Here is a 16,706-nt window from a genome sequence, read left to right as displayed (position 1 = left end):
CAGGAAAGAATACCCTACTCAGGCAGTCTTAACCATAAGCACTCTGCCATATTTAATCTTCTTAATATGATGTGATTAAGGCCATTCTAATTTATTTCCAAAACATTAAAACTATTTTTAGATTCCGTACTATTTTTAGTCACGCTAAAAATTAAGAATTCTGGTTTGTGGAATTTGAAAGTCAAACTTCAATGATATTCTGATGAGACTAAGAGGTTTAGAAGAAAGATTTAAGTTAATTCCCATTGTTGGAGTACAGGCAAGCAATGATTCAGAAAACTGGTAACTGAGATATGTCTAGGCCATGATTTCAAATTTGCTCCAAGATGGTGAAGGAAGAAGTGGTACTGATAACACCCAGACACAAGATGCATAAAATTATCTCGATACAATGTCAGTTGGAAACCTATTATCCTTTGGGAGAGACAAATCTGATTTTATTATGGTCTTTATATTTTGAAATATTTTATTAAATAATTTGGTAAAGTAAAAACAATAATTACACTTTTTTTTTAGAAGACTTGCAATGACCCTTTGGGTAGAACAAAAATATCCTTACTTCTTCTCTTGTCTGCTGTGGCTATGACATTACCAGGGTAATTTCTTGTTTAAAATTTTGTATCTAATATGGATTTTCTACCTAAACTGATCATGATATTTTTCATTTTTGTTTTTTCCCTTGTCTTTACCTTTCAACCTTCTTGTAATCTGGGCAGCACATATAAACATAAAAAAAATGTTGCTCCATAAAATGAGTAAGCTAAGTTGTCACTCCTCTTTCCTTCTTCTGTAATGCTTACCAAGGAAGGAAAGAACTATTTCACGTACATGACACTTATATTTCCTTGAAATTCTTCTTTTAAGAGACAATCAAGTGAATATTATACATATATAAAGAAAATGACTGGCTAGAAATTGATATTACTTATATTTCTAAACTACTTAATTTCATTAAACTTGCCTAATGTATAGTGCAATCCTAGAAAAGCTTATACTCCTATATACTCTAACGTAGATAATATCATAACAAGTAACATCATTTGCATGAGCTGGGACTTTCATAAACTACCTCATTCAGTGAGTGTGTCAATATATTGTATGGCTGATATATGAACTGAAGGCCAAGAAGAACATATTGTTGTCATACTGCAAGAAGCTTTGAGATGTTTATGTGGAAGCCTCAGGAGGTTATTAAGAAAAAAGAACACTCTGTTAAGTGTAATTTGTTTGGGTCTATTTTCCAGATCAATGTGAGTTACTATCCTGGATGAAAGGCAAGAGCAGTCCTAGAAGGCAGAGCGAAAATCAAATGATAACATATTAGAAACAAGAAGAACAACAACAAAAATAAAAAGCAAGAGAAGAAACAACAATTTGAGAAAATCTGGAAACCTAAAGTTGCTATACATTTCATAGATACCAAATTCACTTAAAAGAAACAAACTTGCCCAGTACCACCTCTCCTCCACCCACGTGTACAGTGAAATAGGTTTATTCTCTTGGGGCATCTCTCAGTAATAAAGATCCAGTGTAAAACAATGAAAGTTATCTCTATAACTGAGACTTAGTATAGTCATGCATATTGTAAAAGGAAAACTTAAATAAAATAGGTTTTTCTTAACACGCTTTATTGTATGTATTTGCTTATGCTGGAATTAGAATAGAGAGCATAACAGTCATACTTCAATAACTATACTTAATAAAAAAGGTGTGATTAAAAAACATATGTCTTAGCTGCAGAATGTCTTAGCTCAAAATAGCTTAAATTAAGCTTCAAAAATGTGGGAAGGGATAACATCCTCATTAAATAAAACCAGTCAAGTGAGTTGATAAATAATTAGTAACTGATAAACAACTCAGAACAAAGCTTCAGAAATGGCTTGATGAGGCAGGTAAGGCTGACAAACTTACTCTGAAGCTGAGGCTGCTGGAAGGAAAGGGGCTGTCCGAACACAAATGGGCTGTGGACTAGGGAAGAGGGAGGTTTTGCAGCTTGATCAAAGATGGAAGGAGCTGGGAGATTGGGCCGTGACTGAATGGAATTCAATATGGCACTCAGTTGGTCACCTGCAGTGGGCAAAACAGTCAAAACTACAACTTGTTATTAATTAACATCCAAAATGGCAAAGAATATGGTGTTTATGACATTCAGATAAAGTTAAACACTAAATAAAACTATGCCAATTCAGAAATGAGTGGAAGCTGGTGTTTGTTATCCTCAAGTTAGGGACCAAATGTTGCATGTTGTTTTAATAATCTTATGTAACAGCCCACCTACAAAAACAAATTCATGTAAATTCTTATACAACATTGAGCAGCAGCATGAGAGAATTCAGAGTCCATGAAGAATCTATGATAGATAAGTTGACTCAATATCATACAAGTGTAAATGAAGATCTAAGTAAACGATGTCTTCTACATAATACCTAACAAATGACTAAATAACCCTGCCTCATATGCGGTACACTTCATGCAGAAAATAAGCAAATATGAAAAGGTTTTTAAGAAAATGTAGAATTGAAGGGAGGCAAAGCATATGTTATTAACTTAGTAATATATTTACATTTAGTTAATAAATTAATATTTCCTTTTTTTTAAGTAGTTCCTGCCAAGAAATTATACTTCTTAAAGCATGAACTCCTTTGCTTGGATGAATAATATAAAAATCTATAAGACCTATAAGATAAAAAGGAGTATGAGCTATCTAATTTGAATAGTATCTCAAATATGAATTCAGGCATTTTTCCTTAAAATTAAATACAAAGGACTTTAACAGATAAATATTTTTAAAAATATGAAACAATATAATTAGATGGATGATCCTTAGCTCCTCCTTTATAAGATTATGCATATTAAATAGTTTATATGATGCTGAAAAAGAGAAGAAGAAAAAACTTATCTAGACTAGTTGATGCAGAAACCGGAAAACAGTACCTTTCCAGTCCCTAAACATAAATAAAGTTTTTTAAGTGAAAACTTTAAATGAAGCAGCAAGAAGGAAAAGACATATGGAAAGAACTGTGTACATAGCTACATGCCTACTGTTCAAAAACTTACGCTGTAGTTACAGAAAGGATTTTAGAGATTATGAAGAATTATTTAGAATTAAGAATACAGAATTTTTGCAAAAAACAATTTCTTGAACTTGGGACAGTATAAATAAAGTTAAAGAAAATGGGAATTACTGTTAAAGGTAAGTTCATAAACAAAGGTTAGATATATTTAATTAGATTTAAATTTCTTAATATTCCTTTGCACCATCTAAATATTTAAAAAGCCTACTAACAAGTACATGCCACTTCTGAACAATATTAGCAGAATCACACTTTTAAAAAGTAATACTTTAATATTTCTACTTAATAACAAATGTTCTCAGCAATGTTTGGCTCTTAAAAGTTGGTTTATATTCCTATGACGTTTTAATAAATTATATTTTAAAGACTGATTTAAAGTCATAGCCACCAGTACAATTTAGACATTTTAGAGATTGCCTGACAGCATACAATTTGAATTAAACACGGCTTTAAAACGGATTATTAACAAAGCATAGAAGTGATAAGTAAATGCTGAGATTTTAATTTAGGAATCGATAATGGGAGAGAGAAAGGGACATGAAGAAAACACCACCACGCATTACCCTACTTAAGTATGAAGATCTAGCTTAACTTAGTTGAAATCTAACCTACCAAAAATAAACAAGCAGGTATCTCCAAGCCTGCAGGATAGACCAACATAACAGAGTAGGAAAAGCCAAAAAGAAATCTTGTAGCTAGGCTTCCTTCATATGAATACTTTGTGGAAAGCAATAAAGGTATCAAACAAAATGTGGTTTTGTTTTAAATTGAGTATTTCCTCTATGTTGATGTCATTTTGCATCTTGTTGACTATTTCATTATTTCACTTGCTCTGCAAGTCAAGTCTAATGACACTGTCTTTGTTCCTTGAAATCAAATCCTATGAATTAGTTTAGATAACATTTTAAAGTAAAATTATTTCCCCATAGGCTATCTTCTCCCTTCTACCCATCATCCAACTGTATGCTACTTGCTGATGATATGCTGATTTAGGAAAGGAGTCAGGATCAGGTACATAGAAAGGAACAGGAATGTGTCTGAATTTAGATACAAATACAATTTTAGATGAAATTCAGATATAAATTATTCTGAAATAATTATTGTTTGGGTTGTCCATGACATTGGTCTCTTCTAATATGGCAGCCCAAAACAGCTACACACATTTTATATTCTTTGGCTTAGGGCTTTTGTTTTTCTTTTCACAACTTCCTGATTTCATTATACATACCAAACCCAAAGATATCATTCGTTTCATGTAATTCTAAATTAACTAAGATCACTTGGTTAGACATTCAAAACCGCACATATGGAATAAGGCTGATGTGTAATATTACTTAAAACGTTTTGATTTTAAATGATCATTTTGGAAGGTTCTTTTTTTGCTCATTAACACTACTCTTAATAATAAGTGGATGATAAAAACAATAGTTCTTTTACTAGATATAGTGTCACAGAATCTTATGATGTAAATTCCAAGTGAATATCTTTAAAATAAGAGCAAATAATCAAGAACTCCTATAAAACATAAGCTAAAACTGTTAAAAATGATAATGTAAAAACAACACTTCTGCAAATATTTTGATTGTTAGTTTTCCAGGAAACTTTAATAAAGTTTTGTGGGTGAACAGTAATAAAAATGGGTAAAAGAGAAGGTAATAAAAAATATTAAAGTTAGGTAGGTAAAAGACTCACTTTAGAAAACCTACCTTTATTATTTCCAAGTCCATAATCAAATCCTTGGGCGCTGCAACTTGCCCCTTTATTAAAAGCTTGCACTGAGAAAGGGCTTGGAGGAGGAGTCTGAGAATTTTGATCCAGAAGAACTTGTTCTATAATAAAAGGCACAGCTATAACATTAGTTTCTTATGTGCTATTCCCTATTCATAGAATAAAGAGAGAATCGCCAAGAAAGAGTTTATAATGGTTAGATTTTAAAATAACCTCATATTTAGATTTAATAATAAGTCTAACAATTAGGGTCATTGACACTTGACAACGTAAATGACAAATCTTTGTTTTCATTTATCAAATACACAGTGAAACTTAGAAACTGGATATGTTCTTATGGAGCCAATTTACTTTTCTGTGGCTGGATACATCACTGAATGTATACCAATATTTTTGGACCAGGAACTCAAATTTGTAACAAATTTATACAAGAGTATTTTATAAAATAAAAACGTGTACCCTATAAACCAGAAATTAAAATATTTTGTATATTAGTACTCAAATAGTAAAGTCTCAAAAATGTCTAAGTATACGGTACTTTTTCTATTTGAGTACTAATATACAAATTATTTTAAGTTCTGAATATAAAAATTGTGGAAAATTAAACTTTTAACTTACTTTTACTTATTATATAAGGCCATTTTCCCCAAAATGAAAGGATGATAAACCAAGTCATATAATCAGAGCTATTTGCACATGCTCAAGTCAATAAATATATCAGAATTCCTATTTCATGAAAAAAAGGCAAATATTTTATACGGTTTACAACATAATTAATAAGCTAAGTTATTCTCTATTATCAATCAAGTGGCCAAAAGAATCTGTATAATACTAAAAAACTAATGCCATAATTCAATAGCTATATTAATGCCAGCTAAAAAAAAAAAAAGGCAAAATAAAATCTGCCAAAGGAAAGGTAAAAAAGGAGAAAAAAAAGTATTCCATCAAAATCACATAATGAATAATGAAAAGTTCTGAGTATATTTTTTAAAAGCTACGATCCCTTTAAAGACAAAATGGAACTAGAAGAAGGTGGTGGAGTATTCTTCCTTCCTGTGAATCAGAATCCTGCTGTACCACTGCTACTGTATGTCTACCCCTTCACTTACATTTCTAGACTCTTTTCAAGAAATCAATCCCAGCACTTCCCTTAGGCAATACTCTTGAGTATGAGAGATCTCAGCAGTGGAATATCTCTTCTGGAAAATACCCATGAACACTAATCTGAATGGGAAAGACGGCATCACTCTTAAAACCTCAGAATGGTCTCAGCACCAAGTATGAACTCTGTTTTTAACCAAGCAGTAACTTTGCCTAGTAGCTTTACTTACAGATATAAAGAATTTTAACAAGAGGAAAATTTTGTTTTACTTATAATACCTCATATAAATTGCCATAGTGCCAAATCCTCTTACTTCCATATTAGATACAGTTACTAATACCAATGAGCAGACTATTCGGATACAATTATCAACTAATCTTAGTGATTTTAAGGCACCAACTTATCACTTTTTCCCTGATCACCCCAGGTCTTAATGTTAATTTAAGAATCAGATTATGATCAAATATATATGTATCAAAAGAGCAAAGGACCATTAAGTGATGGCAGAGAGAAATTTAAACTTCTGCTTTTAGGGCGGAATGTCTTTCTTAGCAGAAACAATATCCTAATTTAATTTAAGAAGCATTTTATCTAAGAAGAACCTTCTACCTTCTAAGTATATAGAAATAAAATTCTCCGTTTAAAAGTCAGTCTTTTTAGTATAGACGGCATTTTACATTTTAATAACAACTAACCTTACCATCTGCTAGCTTTATGTTATTATTTGTTCATGTAGCTTTCATATCGAACCTACAAAGTATTTTCATTTTGTAAATGAGAAAACTGAAACACAGAGATGTTAGGTAACTTGGCCAAGGTCACACTACTGAAAAGCTGCAGAGCTGGTGTTTGTACTCTAGCAGTCCAGCTCTGGAGTCCACTCTTACACATTAGGCTATATTGCCAGTTAAAATAATTATAAGCTAGGAAGGTCCTTTGATAGTTACCTAAACTATTCTCATATTATTTAACTATGTCTTCTATAAAGCTCATCTCACTTTAGGTATTTTCATTTATATCTAAATATTCCTATATAGTGGAAATGTTTAAGAATTTCTGAACTTGTAGTATGTACATAAGTATATTATAAATGGGAAGGTTATTTTGTAAAATGTCTGATTTACATCAAGTGAACCCTTTTTCATTCTCACAACAAATGAAGGATGGTTATGCCATTTCAGAACATTATTTTATAACCACATCATCTCTGACTATAAAAAGCGTGTCTGTAAAGACAAGGAAGGGAGTAGCTTCTCAAATTCTATTCATTGACTACTGACACAGGGCGGTATGGTGTAATGAGCACAGTATCTCAAATACGAATGAAGATTCTAGCTCAGGTCTTCTATCTCCCATACATCCAGCTGTATAACCATAGGGAAGTCATTTTAAATTCTGTGACCTTTAGTTTCCTTAGCTGTAAAATGAAGATTATATAACTTATCACAAAGGCTTGTTGTGAGGAAAAAAAAGAATTGTTTAATGTACAATATTAATATATCTAGATGTACTCTGTCATTCATGAAGTTACAAATTTAAAAAAATCTATACTTATGGCCATATTACCTCTTGGACAATAAATACTGTGAATTTATTCTCTTTTGGATAAATATGCGTGTTCTTTTATATCTGACCTTTTCCTATAAGTTTTGGGATTTGGAATAAAATCTATGCTTGACTTACCCATTTATTTTGATGTCCTAACTAATATTTTTGTGACTCAACTTGTATTTACAAAACTTAATATGCAATTAGTATGTGCCAAAACTGTTTTAGAATGAGGAATACAAAGATTAAAAACGCTGTGCCTGTCCACAGAGGACTCACAATCTAGTTTTAAAGATATAAAAATTAACTTCAGTATAATATCAGTTTTGTCTAGTGGTGAATATAGTTCTTTGGGAACACAGATTTCTTGACTCAGTCAGGATCATTTAAAGATTCACCCAAGTGATGACATGGTCTGAACTTGGAAGAACCATGTTTTTGCCCGCAGGAGAATGATGAGAGGGGGACAATAAGGAAAGTCTTTTATTAAATGAGATCGTTATTGAAAAAGATAAAGTTGAAAGCTGAACAAAATAGGAATGCTCCAAAAGATGCTATGCATTCATCCAATGCTCCTATTCTGAGACAAAATTCAATCAAATGAAATTGCCTGGGAGAAGTACTATGATTGCGGTTTGAAAAGTGAACTTCCATCTAGTGGCAGAAAGGGTAAAACATTCAGCCCTGGACTGGCACAGAATAATGAATCCACATCAATGAAATAAAAAGCATGGCTTTCAAAGATGGATTCATATGTTCCATATTTTCTTTTAATTCTCTTCTTACAGGTGCATTCATTTAGTATCCATTATTTTACAAACAAATGTTAACAATTGTAAGATTTTAACCTTTAGTTTTGCTTTTTACCTAAAAAATAAACACACAAAAAAGCTGTTTACTTCTGCATTTCAAAGGTTAATCAGAATAAATCACAAATTTAAGCCAACTTGCCATCTTCATGTCGGAGGTACTGGTTTCCGCCTCTGTCTCTAGCTAAGGACCATGCCTCTCCTTCATCACTCTCACAGAACTCTACCATGCTGTTCTTATCCAGCTGCACCCACGCACCTTCAGAATTGGTTACCTAGTACATAACAAAAAGCATGATTGATTCGCTTGATTCTTTCAGGGCACTCAGGCTGAAAACCAGCAACAAGTTTAAGTGTTTGAATAGGGTAATCATTCCGAAAGTTTTTACCATGAAATTAGTTTCTGAAATTAAGACCACAGCCTGAGGTAAGACAGAAATCAATAAAAAGTTCTGTAAAATACTGCTTATTTATGACTTTGGTAAAAATAATAATTTTTAAGGCACACGATAATCCCTAAGTAACTTTAAACATTACCCCAAAACAGGTGGCACTCTCTCGCTTTTTCTTTTTGGCACCTAAAATGTCCTAACACGGCAAACTATTATTTAGATTGGTCATGTCTACAATACAACCCGAAAATTACCCTGACGCTGAGAAATAGCATGACACACTACATCTTCAAGCTCATCGGCTGAGGCAAATGCCACAGTTGACTGAAAAGTAATTTTATTTGCTCAGGACTTCAGTGAGACACATAAATGGGAACAAAGAAATGAAACTCTTTGTATGTATTACATCTCCATACCAATTCATAGCAAATATTTTAAAGTGCTGTTAATCCATGACGTTATCGTACATTTGTAATAATGAAAAGATATATGCACATACCAAACATTCATATATACAATACAAATCATTTTGTTATTATATTGTTTTCACAACGATAATTATGAGAAAAAATTACTTAAAAAAGAAACACAGAAAAATTGTTAGTAATATTTGTAATACAAGTAAAGATAAAGAACATTAACATTTAAAAACCTGGGATGGAAATGGCAACCTTTGGAAGAAAGAGATGCTCTGGTTGTATTATATTAAAAAGGAATAATTTAGAAGTCATGAAGCTACAAGAATCCATACCTCTCCCACTGCTTTGACTTTGTTTCCCAGAACTAACATTCCAATTGGGATACCTCTAAGGTTAGGGCAGCTTCTGATGTTGTGACCGGAAGGTCCCGTCTTCACTACCTTGTACATGCCTGGCCCTCCTCGCAAGAACGACATATCTTGTTCTTGCATTGTGGCTTCCTGTGGGCAGCAGGAGTTTATATCTTTGAAAAAGTCATCAGTATTAGTTTTAGGTTCCTGAAAATTTGAATAGGAAAAAAAAAATAAACAAAATACAATCTATTATCACTTTTGCCATCCTCTTATTAATAGCTTTTACAGCAAGTCTATAATACTATCAAACGAGAATACATATCCAAAGATAACAGAAATATATACATTACTACCATTACTAAAGAATCTTTCAGTTTTTCAACGTTGAATAATACTTAAAATAGAGGTGAAGAAAAGAAAAATTAGCGGGAGAGCAAATGAACCTCTGCTTTTGCCCACCACAGTTTAAGAAATATGGTAGTACTTGATTTTATTTTTATGTTTTAATGAAATATTAAACAGTAGGAACAACAAAAAAAATATACTCTGTGAACCACAACTGAATAATTTTGAATCATTATTACTGCATTGCTGTATGTTGGTATGGGTTAAAAAGTCTAGATTTTCATTTCCTTCCACTTCGTAATAATTATTTATAGAGAAAACAGGTGTGAAGACTCTGGAGACTTATTTATTAATAGCGATAGCAATGATGAAAAAATGTGCATAAAATATAACTGCATCTTAATATTCACTAGTTATGAATGAATTAAGAGTGCTTATAAGATTTTAACAACTTATACTTTCTTAATATAATACAAATAAAAATGTCTTGCTAGATTTGTTAGGCCATTACTAAACAGCATTATATTAATGCTATTAACAGAAAAAGATGATAATACTTTCAGTACAGAGAATAATATCAAAGATGCATTTTTACAGAAATACAATGCATTTGGACATAAAAGGATTACTTCTAAAATGAAAGAAAAGGATATGCCCTAAGTTTTCTGTTGAATCTGGATGAAATTGTTTCCTATGTGAATGCAATGAAAAGAAATAATAACCGCCTCATATTTGCTCATCTTCCCATCAACATGTAAAGGAAAGTTCCATACTGCGGGTTCCTCCATTGTCATTACTACTCCTTTAAGACAGATATAAATTGTACTTTTTTTTTTTTTATTTAGATTTTACTTATTTATTTGACAGAGAGAGACACAGCGAGAGAGGAAACACAAGCAGGGGGAGTGGGAGAGGGAGAAGCAGGCCTCCCACCGAGCGGGAAGCCCGATGCGGGGCTTGATCCCAGGACCCTGGGATCATAACCTGAGCCGAAGGCAGGCGCCTAACGATTGAGCCACCCAGGCGCCCCTTAAACTGTACTTTTAAATACAGTACTAGAGACTCTACAAATTGCTTTATGTTTAAATACAACAAAAGATGACCATACTGGGATACTTATTCAAACATTAGGTTAAAATTAATATTTAGTAATGTCCTATAAATGGAATAAAAATAAAAAAAAACCACCACTAACATTTATGCAAGATAAAATAATACTGAATAGTTCTATCCCTCTATCACTACAAGTAGTCTCATACTAAAGGGTCTTTTCTATGGTAAAAAATTAAAAATAAAATCCTGAGGTTAAAAACAATGTGGATTCAAGAATTCTGTGACTTTAATTCAACATACGGTAGGGAAAATTTTAAACCCACTATTAACCTTCACATAATATTGTATAAATTTCATTATGGTGACAAATAATCACCAATTTTAAAATATACAAATAGGTACTAGGGATAATATTTATTTACAGTTAATGCAATTGTCATGCTGTATTTATCCAACATTCTTCATACAGTGGCAATTTAATGGAAATGAGAAGTTTAAATACCTGAAAAACTTAGATTAGATTTATAATCTAAAATAAACTTAAAATATGCATCGTACTTACCCATGCATATGTATTTGTAAAAACTTACATATGAATACAAAGAGAGTGCTCAAAATAAAAATGGAGAGTAAGGGTCTAAATTTTAAACTGTGCTACTATACTAACAAAGTTTTCAGTAGACATTTAAAAATGTCTAGTTGTGAATAATCAATTTTAATACATACACCATGCTATTTCATAGTTGGAAGAGGCATGTCAGTCCTATTTACAACTCATTTTTTAAAAGTTACATGGTATGATGTCAAAAACAACAAGCAAATATGAATATATTTAGTGAAAAATCAATTTCACTGGTATTCAATGATATATTTATAGCTTTTAACTAAGTTATAACAATATTTCCAACTTTTGATCATTTAGTGTAACATTAAGAGGTAAGTCTTGGCAAAAACTAATAACAATTGCAAGTTATTCAGTGAAAGACAATATATGAGAACTTCTATTAAAATATTTAATATATTATTGAACAAAGAAACTATATAAATTAATAAATGTAAAACAAAGTCTATCCATTTTTTTATATTAAGCAGTATAAGAGCTGATAGACAAAAAAAGGTCATAGAACTGTAGCTGTCATTCTCAGGCAACCCTAACATACATGCTTCATTCAGTACAGAAATGGAAGACCTGGGGACCAGTGTGTGAAACTGATGAAGTGCAGTGTTATTTTTTTCTCCTTGCATTCCCACCCCATTCTCAGATGAACATCCAAAGGGGCATTGTGAAAGGCTAGGGAAGAAGAGAAGAGCCACAGAGTTGGGACTTTCCCACTGAAATAAGCAAACTCTGAGAAAGCCAGATGTGGATGTCACTGTGGGAGAAGCTAGTCATAAATTACATTCAGCAAATTTGAAGTCACATAAAAGTTTAACTTGAACTAATAATACATTCTTTGGCAAAAGTAGAGGGAAAAGGATTACCAGGGAAACTCAACTGTAGCACTTTTTCGGCAAAAATTATTTTATTAACCGTAAGCAAAGGCTTCAAAAGGTAGAAGGTAAAATTTATTATACATGCTGAAATACCTGAATAACGTATGACTGTTCCTTACAGTTAACTCACCTGGGGAAAAAAAGCTTTGGAAGTCCATGAAAATACGTCCAAATCCCTGACTCCTTGGCTAGCATTAAAGATATTCTGAGCAACAAAGTTTAAGAAAGAAAAATATCAACAAAGAAAGGGAACAGGATATTATCTGCAGAAGATGCGTTCACAGTAACAACATTGTTCTGTACTCTATAGCACCAGCACTGTGATATTATTTTACTAAAGGGAAACTGAAGCCACCTGAGTAAACGACACAGCAAAGAAAGACTGATCAGTAAGTTTTTGTCAAAAGCTCTTCATGGATATAGTGTGTCATGCCATTTACTAAACTTAAGAGCCAGACATTGATTTAAAGCTTAAGACAGTCAATGCAAGTAGGAAACCTTAAAACTCTTTTAAGAGACGACGTATCTGTTTCAATACAAGCCAGATTTGTTTTATGACAGAAAACAATCTGCTGTTTTATAAAGAAAATGTAAGTAAATAAATTGTATAGATAGTGCAATTATTATTATGAATAATAATGGCATGTGGTTATCTGTGGACATTTTCACTTTTTAAAGTACAAAAAGAAAAAAAATAAAAAAGCTTAAAAAAAGTCATTTTTCAATTTCCCTTTCTTCTCTAAATGAGAAAAAATCATCTGGAAATGTTACTGAAAGCTGTTAGCAAATATGTTAAGAAAAGCATACAGAAAAACATACAACCTGAATCTTTTCTCAAAAGACAGGCCTAGTTTTCTCCATTTCAAAGTTTAGGAAAGGAACAGAGCATTTTCATCTCTATGTTAGAATCTAAAAATATTTTGTTAAACAACCAACTTGCAGCAGCCTGGTCCCAGAAAAATCAACATCTTCACAAAATGTCTTGAGAAAAATGTAAATGGTATACATTTTACATAAAAATATCATGCTATTGAATATATTTGTGTGATCTGAAATTAAAATCTTTCCAGTGAATAGCAATTACACAATTTTACTGCTTATGTAAATACTGTGATAAATGGTTATTTTGGGAAAAAAAAAAAAAAGAGGACACTTAAAATGTTAATAAAAGCTGTCATTATCTAAAACTTCAACACAAAAGAAACATAATTTCCAACCAATTATAAGCCATTTTAGATAATGAAAATCTATTTGATATTCTCTAGTTCTGTATTTTCCTCGTGTATATATGTATATATGTATGACAGACGTAGATACACACCCATATACATACATATGTATGTTAATTCAGAAATATAAGACATATAAAAGCCAGAAAAATGAGTTTCTAGTAATATGCCTATAAATGTAAAACAAAACAAAAACCAAAAACCAAACCCCCCTCCACATTTAAAAATGTACAGCAAATACGGTCCTTTCTCTTGAGGTGAAGTAGAAACATGATGCAAAGCATTTTAAAATACTATTTTTTGGGGAAAAAGATGTCCTTACTGGTTCATCCATGTATATAAGAATTTTTGGGCTATTGGCTCAATTGTTTTTCTCCTTCACGGAAAATAGTGGTGCAGACCTTTTGACATAAAACAATATCAAGATTTTTTTTTTAGCTTTTTTTTTTTTTAGCATAAATTTCTCTAGCGTTAAAAGCAATGTAAAAAGCATTGTGAAAAGCAAGGCAGAAGAAGTTAGTGATAAAGAAGCAATGTGGTGATTAACAATATTTAAAGCTTGTACCCTTCTTTTATTTCAATGTGCAAACTTAAGTGTTTCCTGAGTCTGAGAACATGAGTTAACATGTACAATGATACTTTAAAGTGACTTGACTGCTAATCATTGTAATAAATTGCCAAGCAAATCAATTTTGTACATGTTAATCATATGTGGATTCAAATTTCACACTTCTTTGCTTTTGTTCTGAATTTGTGGAAAATTATTAGCCACACTGGTTTACTATTATTTTTTTCAGAATATGGTGTCCAAACAAAATTGAATTTATCAAATATCAAAAATATACCAGATAGAAAGCCAGAGTTTAAAAATGAAATATACTTGCATGGTTTTCTTTAGAAAATTTAGGAAAGTTTAGTCTAAAGATATGTACATGCATGAAAATATTAATTTCTCCAGTCTCAATTTCTTACTATTAAAATACATAAATTAGCTTTCATAGATTAATAGGAGTACCACTATGTATATATACACATACACAAATACACACATATCTATAATAATCTAAATCCTTTTATTCTCAAAGACTAAAGACAAAGATGTTCTCTTAAGAAAATTAAAAATTAAAGCATACTAAAACCCTAACTAAATTAATGAGCACCAAACTGCAACTCTAAGCTGATAATCTTTCAAGGCACAGAAGATCAAGTGAGTAATTTTCACTGTGAAAATACATGACCAAACACGCCAAATGTTCATGCAAAAAAATGATAGTAATTCTTTCATTGTGCTGCTTAATGAGCAGAGTTAAGAATTGCCATTTTTAAAGAAAAAAAGATAAAATGACTCAGGAAAATTAAGAACAGCATACATATAACAATTAGTGTTATTTTAATTGCCTTAATTTCATTCCGTTAATGCTGTATTAAGTAAATATTTAGTATTTACTAAAGACTAAACATCAGGTTATGTATATATACATACACAAATCTATTAACATAACAAAACCAAGCAATTCAGGGTATGTTAAAGCTGTGGCTATCAGGCATCATCAGGTAACCCATAAAAATGAAACTGGACATAAAATGTGAAAAACATTTGCGAATTTTACCAACTGCCCTGGGTAATGCTGTCAGAGAGGTTACCAAAAGACATTTTCCCTTCATCTCTCCTCCACATCTTCGGGGCCCTAAAATTTGGAAAAATCCACCTACTTTCTATATGTGAACACCAATCAGCCCATGTAGGTTTGTATAAATGCATGGAGATGTTTGGAGACACAAGTTGCTTCTGCAAGAATTCAGATAATATAGGCATTATAAAGATATCTTAGAACTCTTCCAATGAGGTATCATTTACTCTCCTGGATATAAACTCTCTCTACCACTCAACCTTCACAAAGTTGGAAGCCTCATTTTTGGCAAAATATCCAAAGAATCAGTTTCAAATCACTGATATGTCCCAGCCCTATCCTAGAAGTAAATTTGTTTTCCAAAAAAATTTAAGCTCTACTCTAGGCAGTCAAATATCTCCCATGTCAGGTACATAATTGATTCTCTCTCTCTTTTTCTACTTATATTTTCCTCAATGATTGAAACATCTTACTAGCCTGCTTACATTTTGTAGTTTCCAAATCTTCAGGATTTTAATTTAAGATCAACATGTTATGCCTTATGCCTTCTCAGACTGACCTACATCAACTTCAGAGTCCAGAGTGCTAATCATTTCATGATGGGACCATGACTTGCGCCACCTTCAACATATATCACAGTATTCATCCTCAATTCAATCATTAAGGTTATGAATGTTCACATTTGTTTAATTTGGGAGTTTTACCCAAAGTAATATGATTATTTAAAGCTATATATTTACTTTATCCTTTTGTAACTGTATGTATCCTTATCTCTCCACTACTTTCTACTTGTGATCCTGGGAGAGCAGCTATTGTTGACACTAGAAAAATAAGATTGATAAAATACATAACATCACAGTTCACAATGAAATTAAATGAGAGACTATTAAATGAGAAGAAGCATATATGTAATAGGAATTATTTTGAGCAGCACGATCATATCAAATGCCAAGATCTAAAATTTAGTATTCAACAAATGTTGAAAGCCTACCATGAGAAAAATGTAACATTTAACACTTTGGAAGAAATGTGTATGAATAAGAAGATTCTTAATGAGTCTTTACCCTTAAGAAGCTTAACAACAGAAATAAGAGGTATACAAGTACAAATGGGCTGAAGGAAAGAACAACAAACTAAGCATTGTGGGTAAGAAGTAAGGCTTTTCTACTTCTACAGACAAAGTGCTGAGAAAAGAGGGGGAACCTAATTTCCCCAATACTTCTAGACTTTCTACCCCTAATCCTTTACTTCACCATATTAACTAGTTTTCAGTTCCCAAACATAGTAGGCCTCCATAACTTTGGACACTTGATTCTCTGTCTAGAAATTCCTTCACTTTTTCTTGGCAACTTTTTTTTTTTTAAAGAGGAGGTTTTTTATTTATTAAAGATTTATCTATTTATTTGAGAGAGCGAGAATGAGAGAGAGTACATGAGAGGGGGGAGGGTCAGAGGGAGAAGCAGGCTCCTTGCTGAGCAGGGAGCCCGATGCGGGACTCGATCCCGGGACTCCAGGATCATGACCTGAGC

The 16,706-nt window shown here is 32.0% G+C and overlaps 1 protein-coding gene across 11 annotated transcripts in view; it reads right to left on the bottom strand.

Annotated features, from left to right (window-relative positions):
* Positions 1-16,706, bottom strand: part of MYCBP2 (MYC binding protein 2) — a 271,236-nt gene that overhangs the window by 63,999 nt on the left and 190,531 nt on the right. For 4 of the 11 annotated variants that reach the window (XM_064585965.1, XM_064585966.1, XM_064585970.1 and 1 more), the window contains 5 exons: positions 12,448-12,522; positions 9,405-9,629; positions 8,404-8,536; positions 4,781-4,903; positions 1,912-2,091 (listed from right to left, as the gene is read on the bottom strand). In XM_064585965.1, coding sequence (XP_064442035.1) covers positions 1,912-2,091; positions 4,781-4,903; positions 8,404-8,536; positions 9,405-9,629; positions 12,448-12,522 — 736 coding nt within the window. The remainder of the gene's footprint in view (positions 1-1,911; positions 2,092-4,780; positions 4,904-8,403; positions 8,537-9,404; positions 9,630-12,447; positions 12,523-16,706) is intronic. The other 7 variants (XM_064585967.1, XM_064585968.1, XM_064585972.1 and 4 more) reach the window with 6 other exon arrangements.

The sequence above is a fragment of the Mirounga angustirostris genome, unplaced genomic scaffold (assembly GCF_029215605.1).
Source record: "Mirounga angustirostris isolate CCGP_5_RB_7025 unplaced genomic scaffold, mMirAng1.0.hap1 SCAF_3, whole genome shotgun sequence".
NCBI classification, from domain to species: Eukaryota; Metazoa; Chordata; class Mammalia; order Carnivora; family Phocidae; genus Mirounga; species Mirounga angustirostris.
This window is presented reverse-complemented; position numbering and strand designations above follow the sequence as displayed.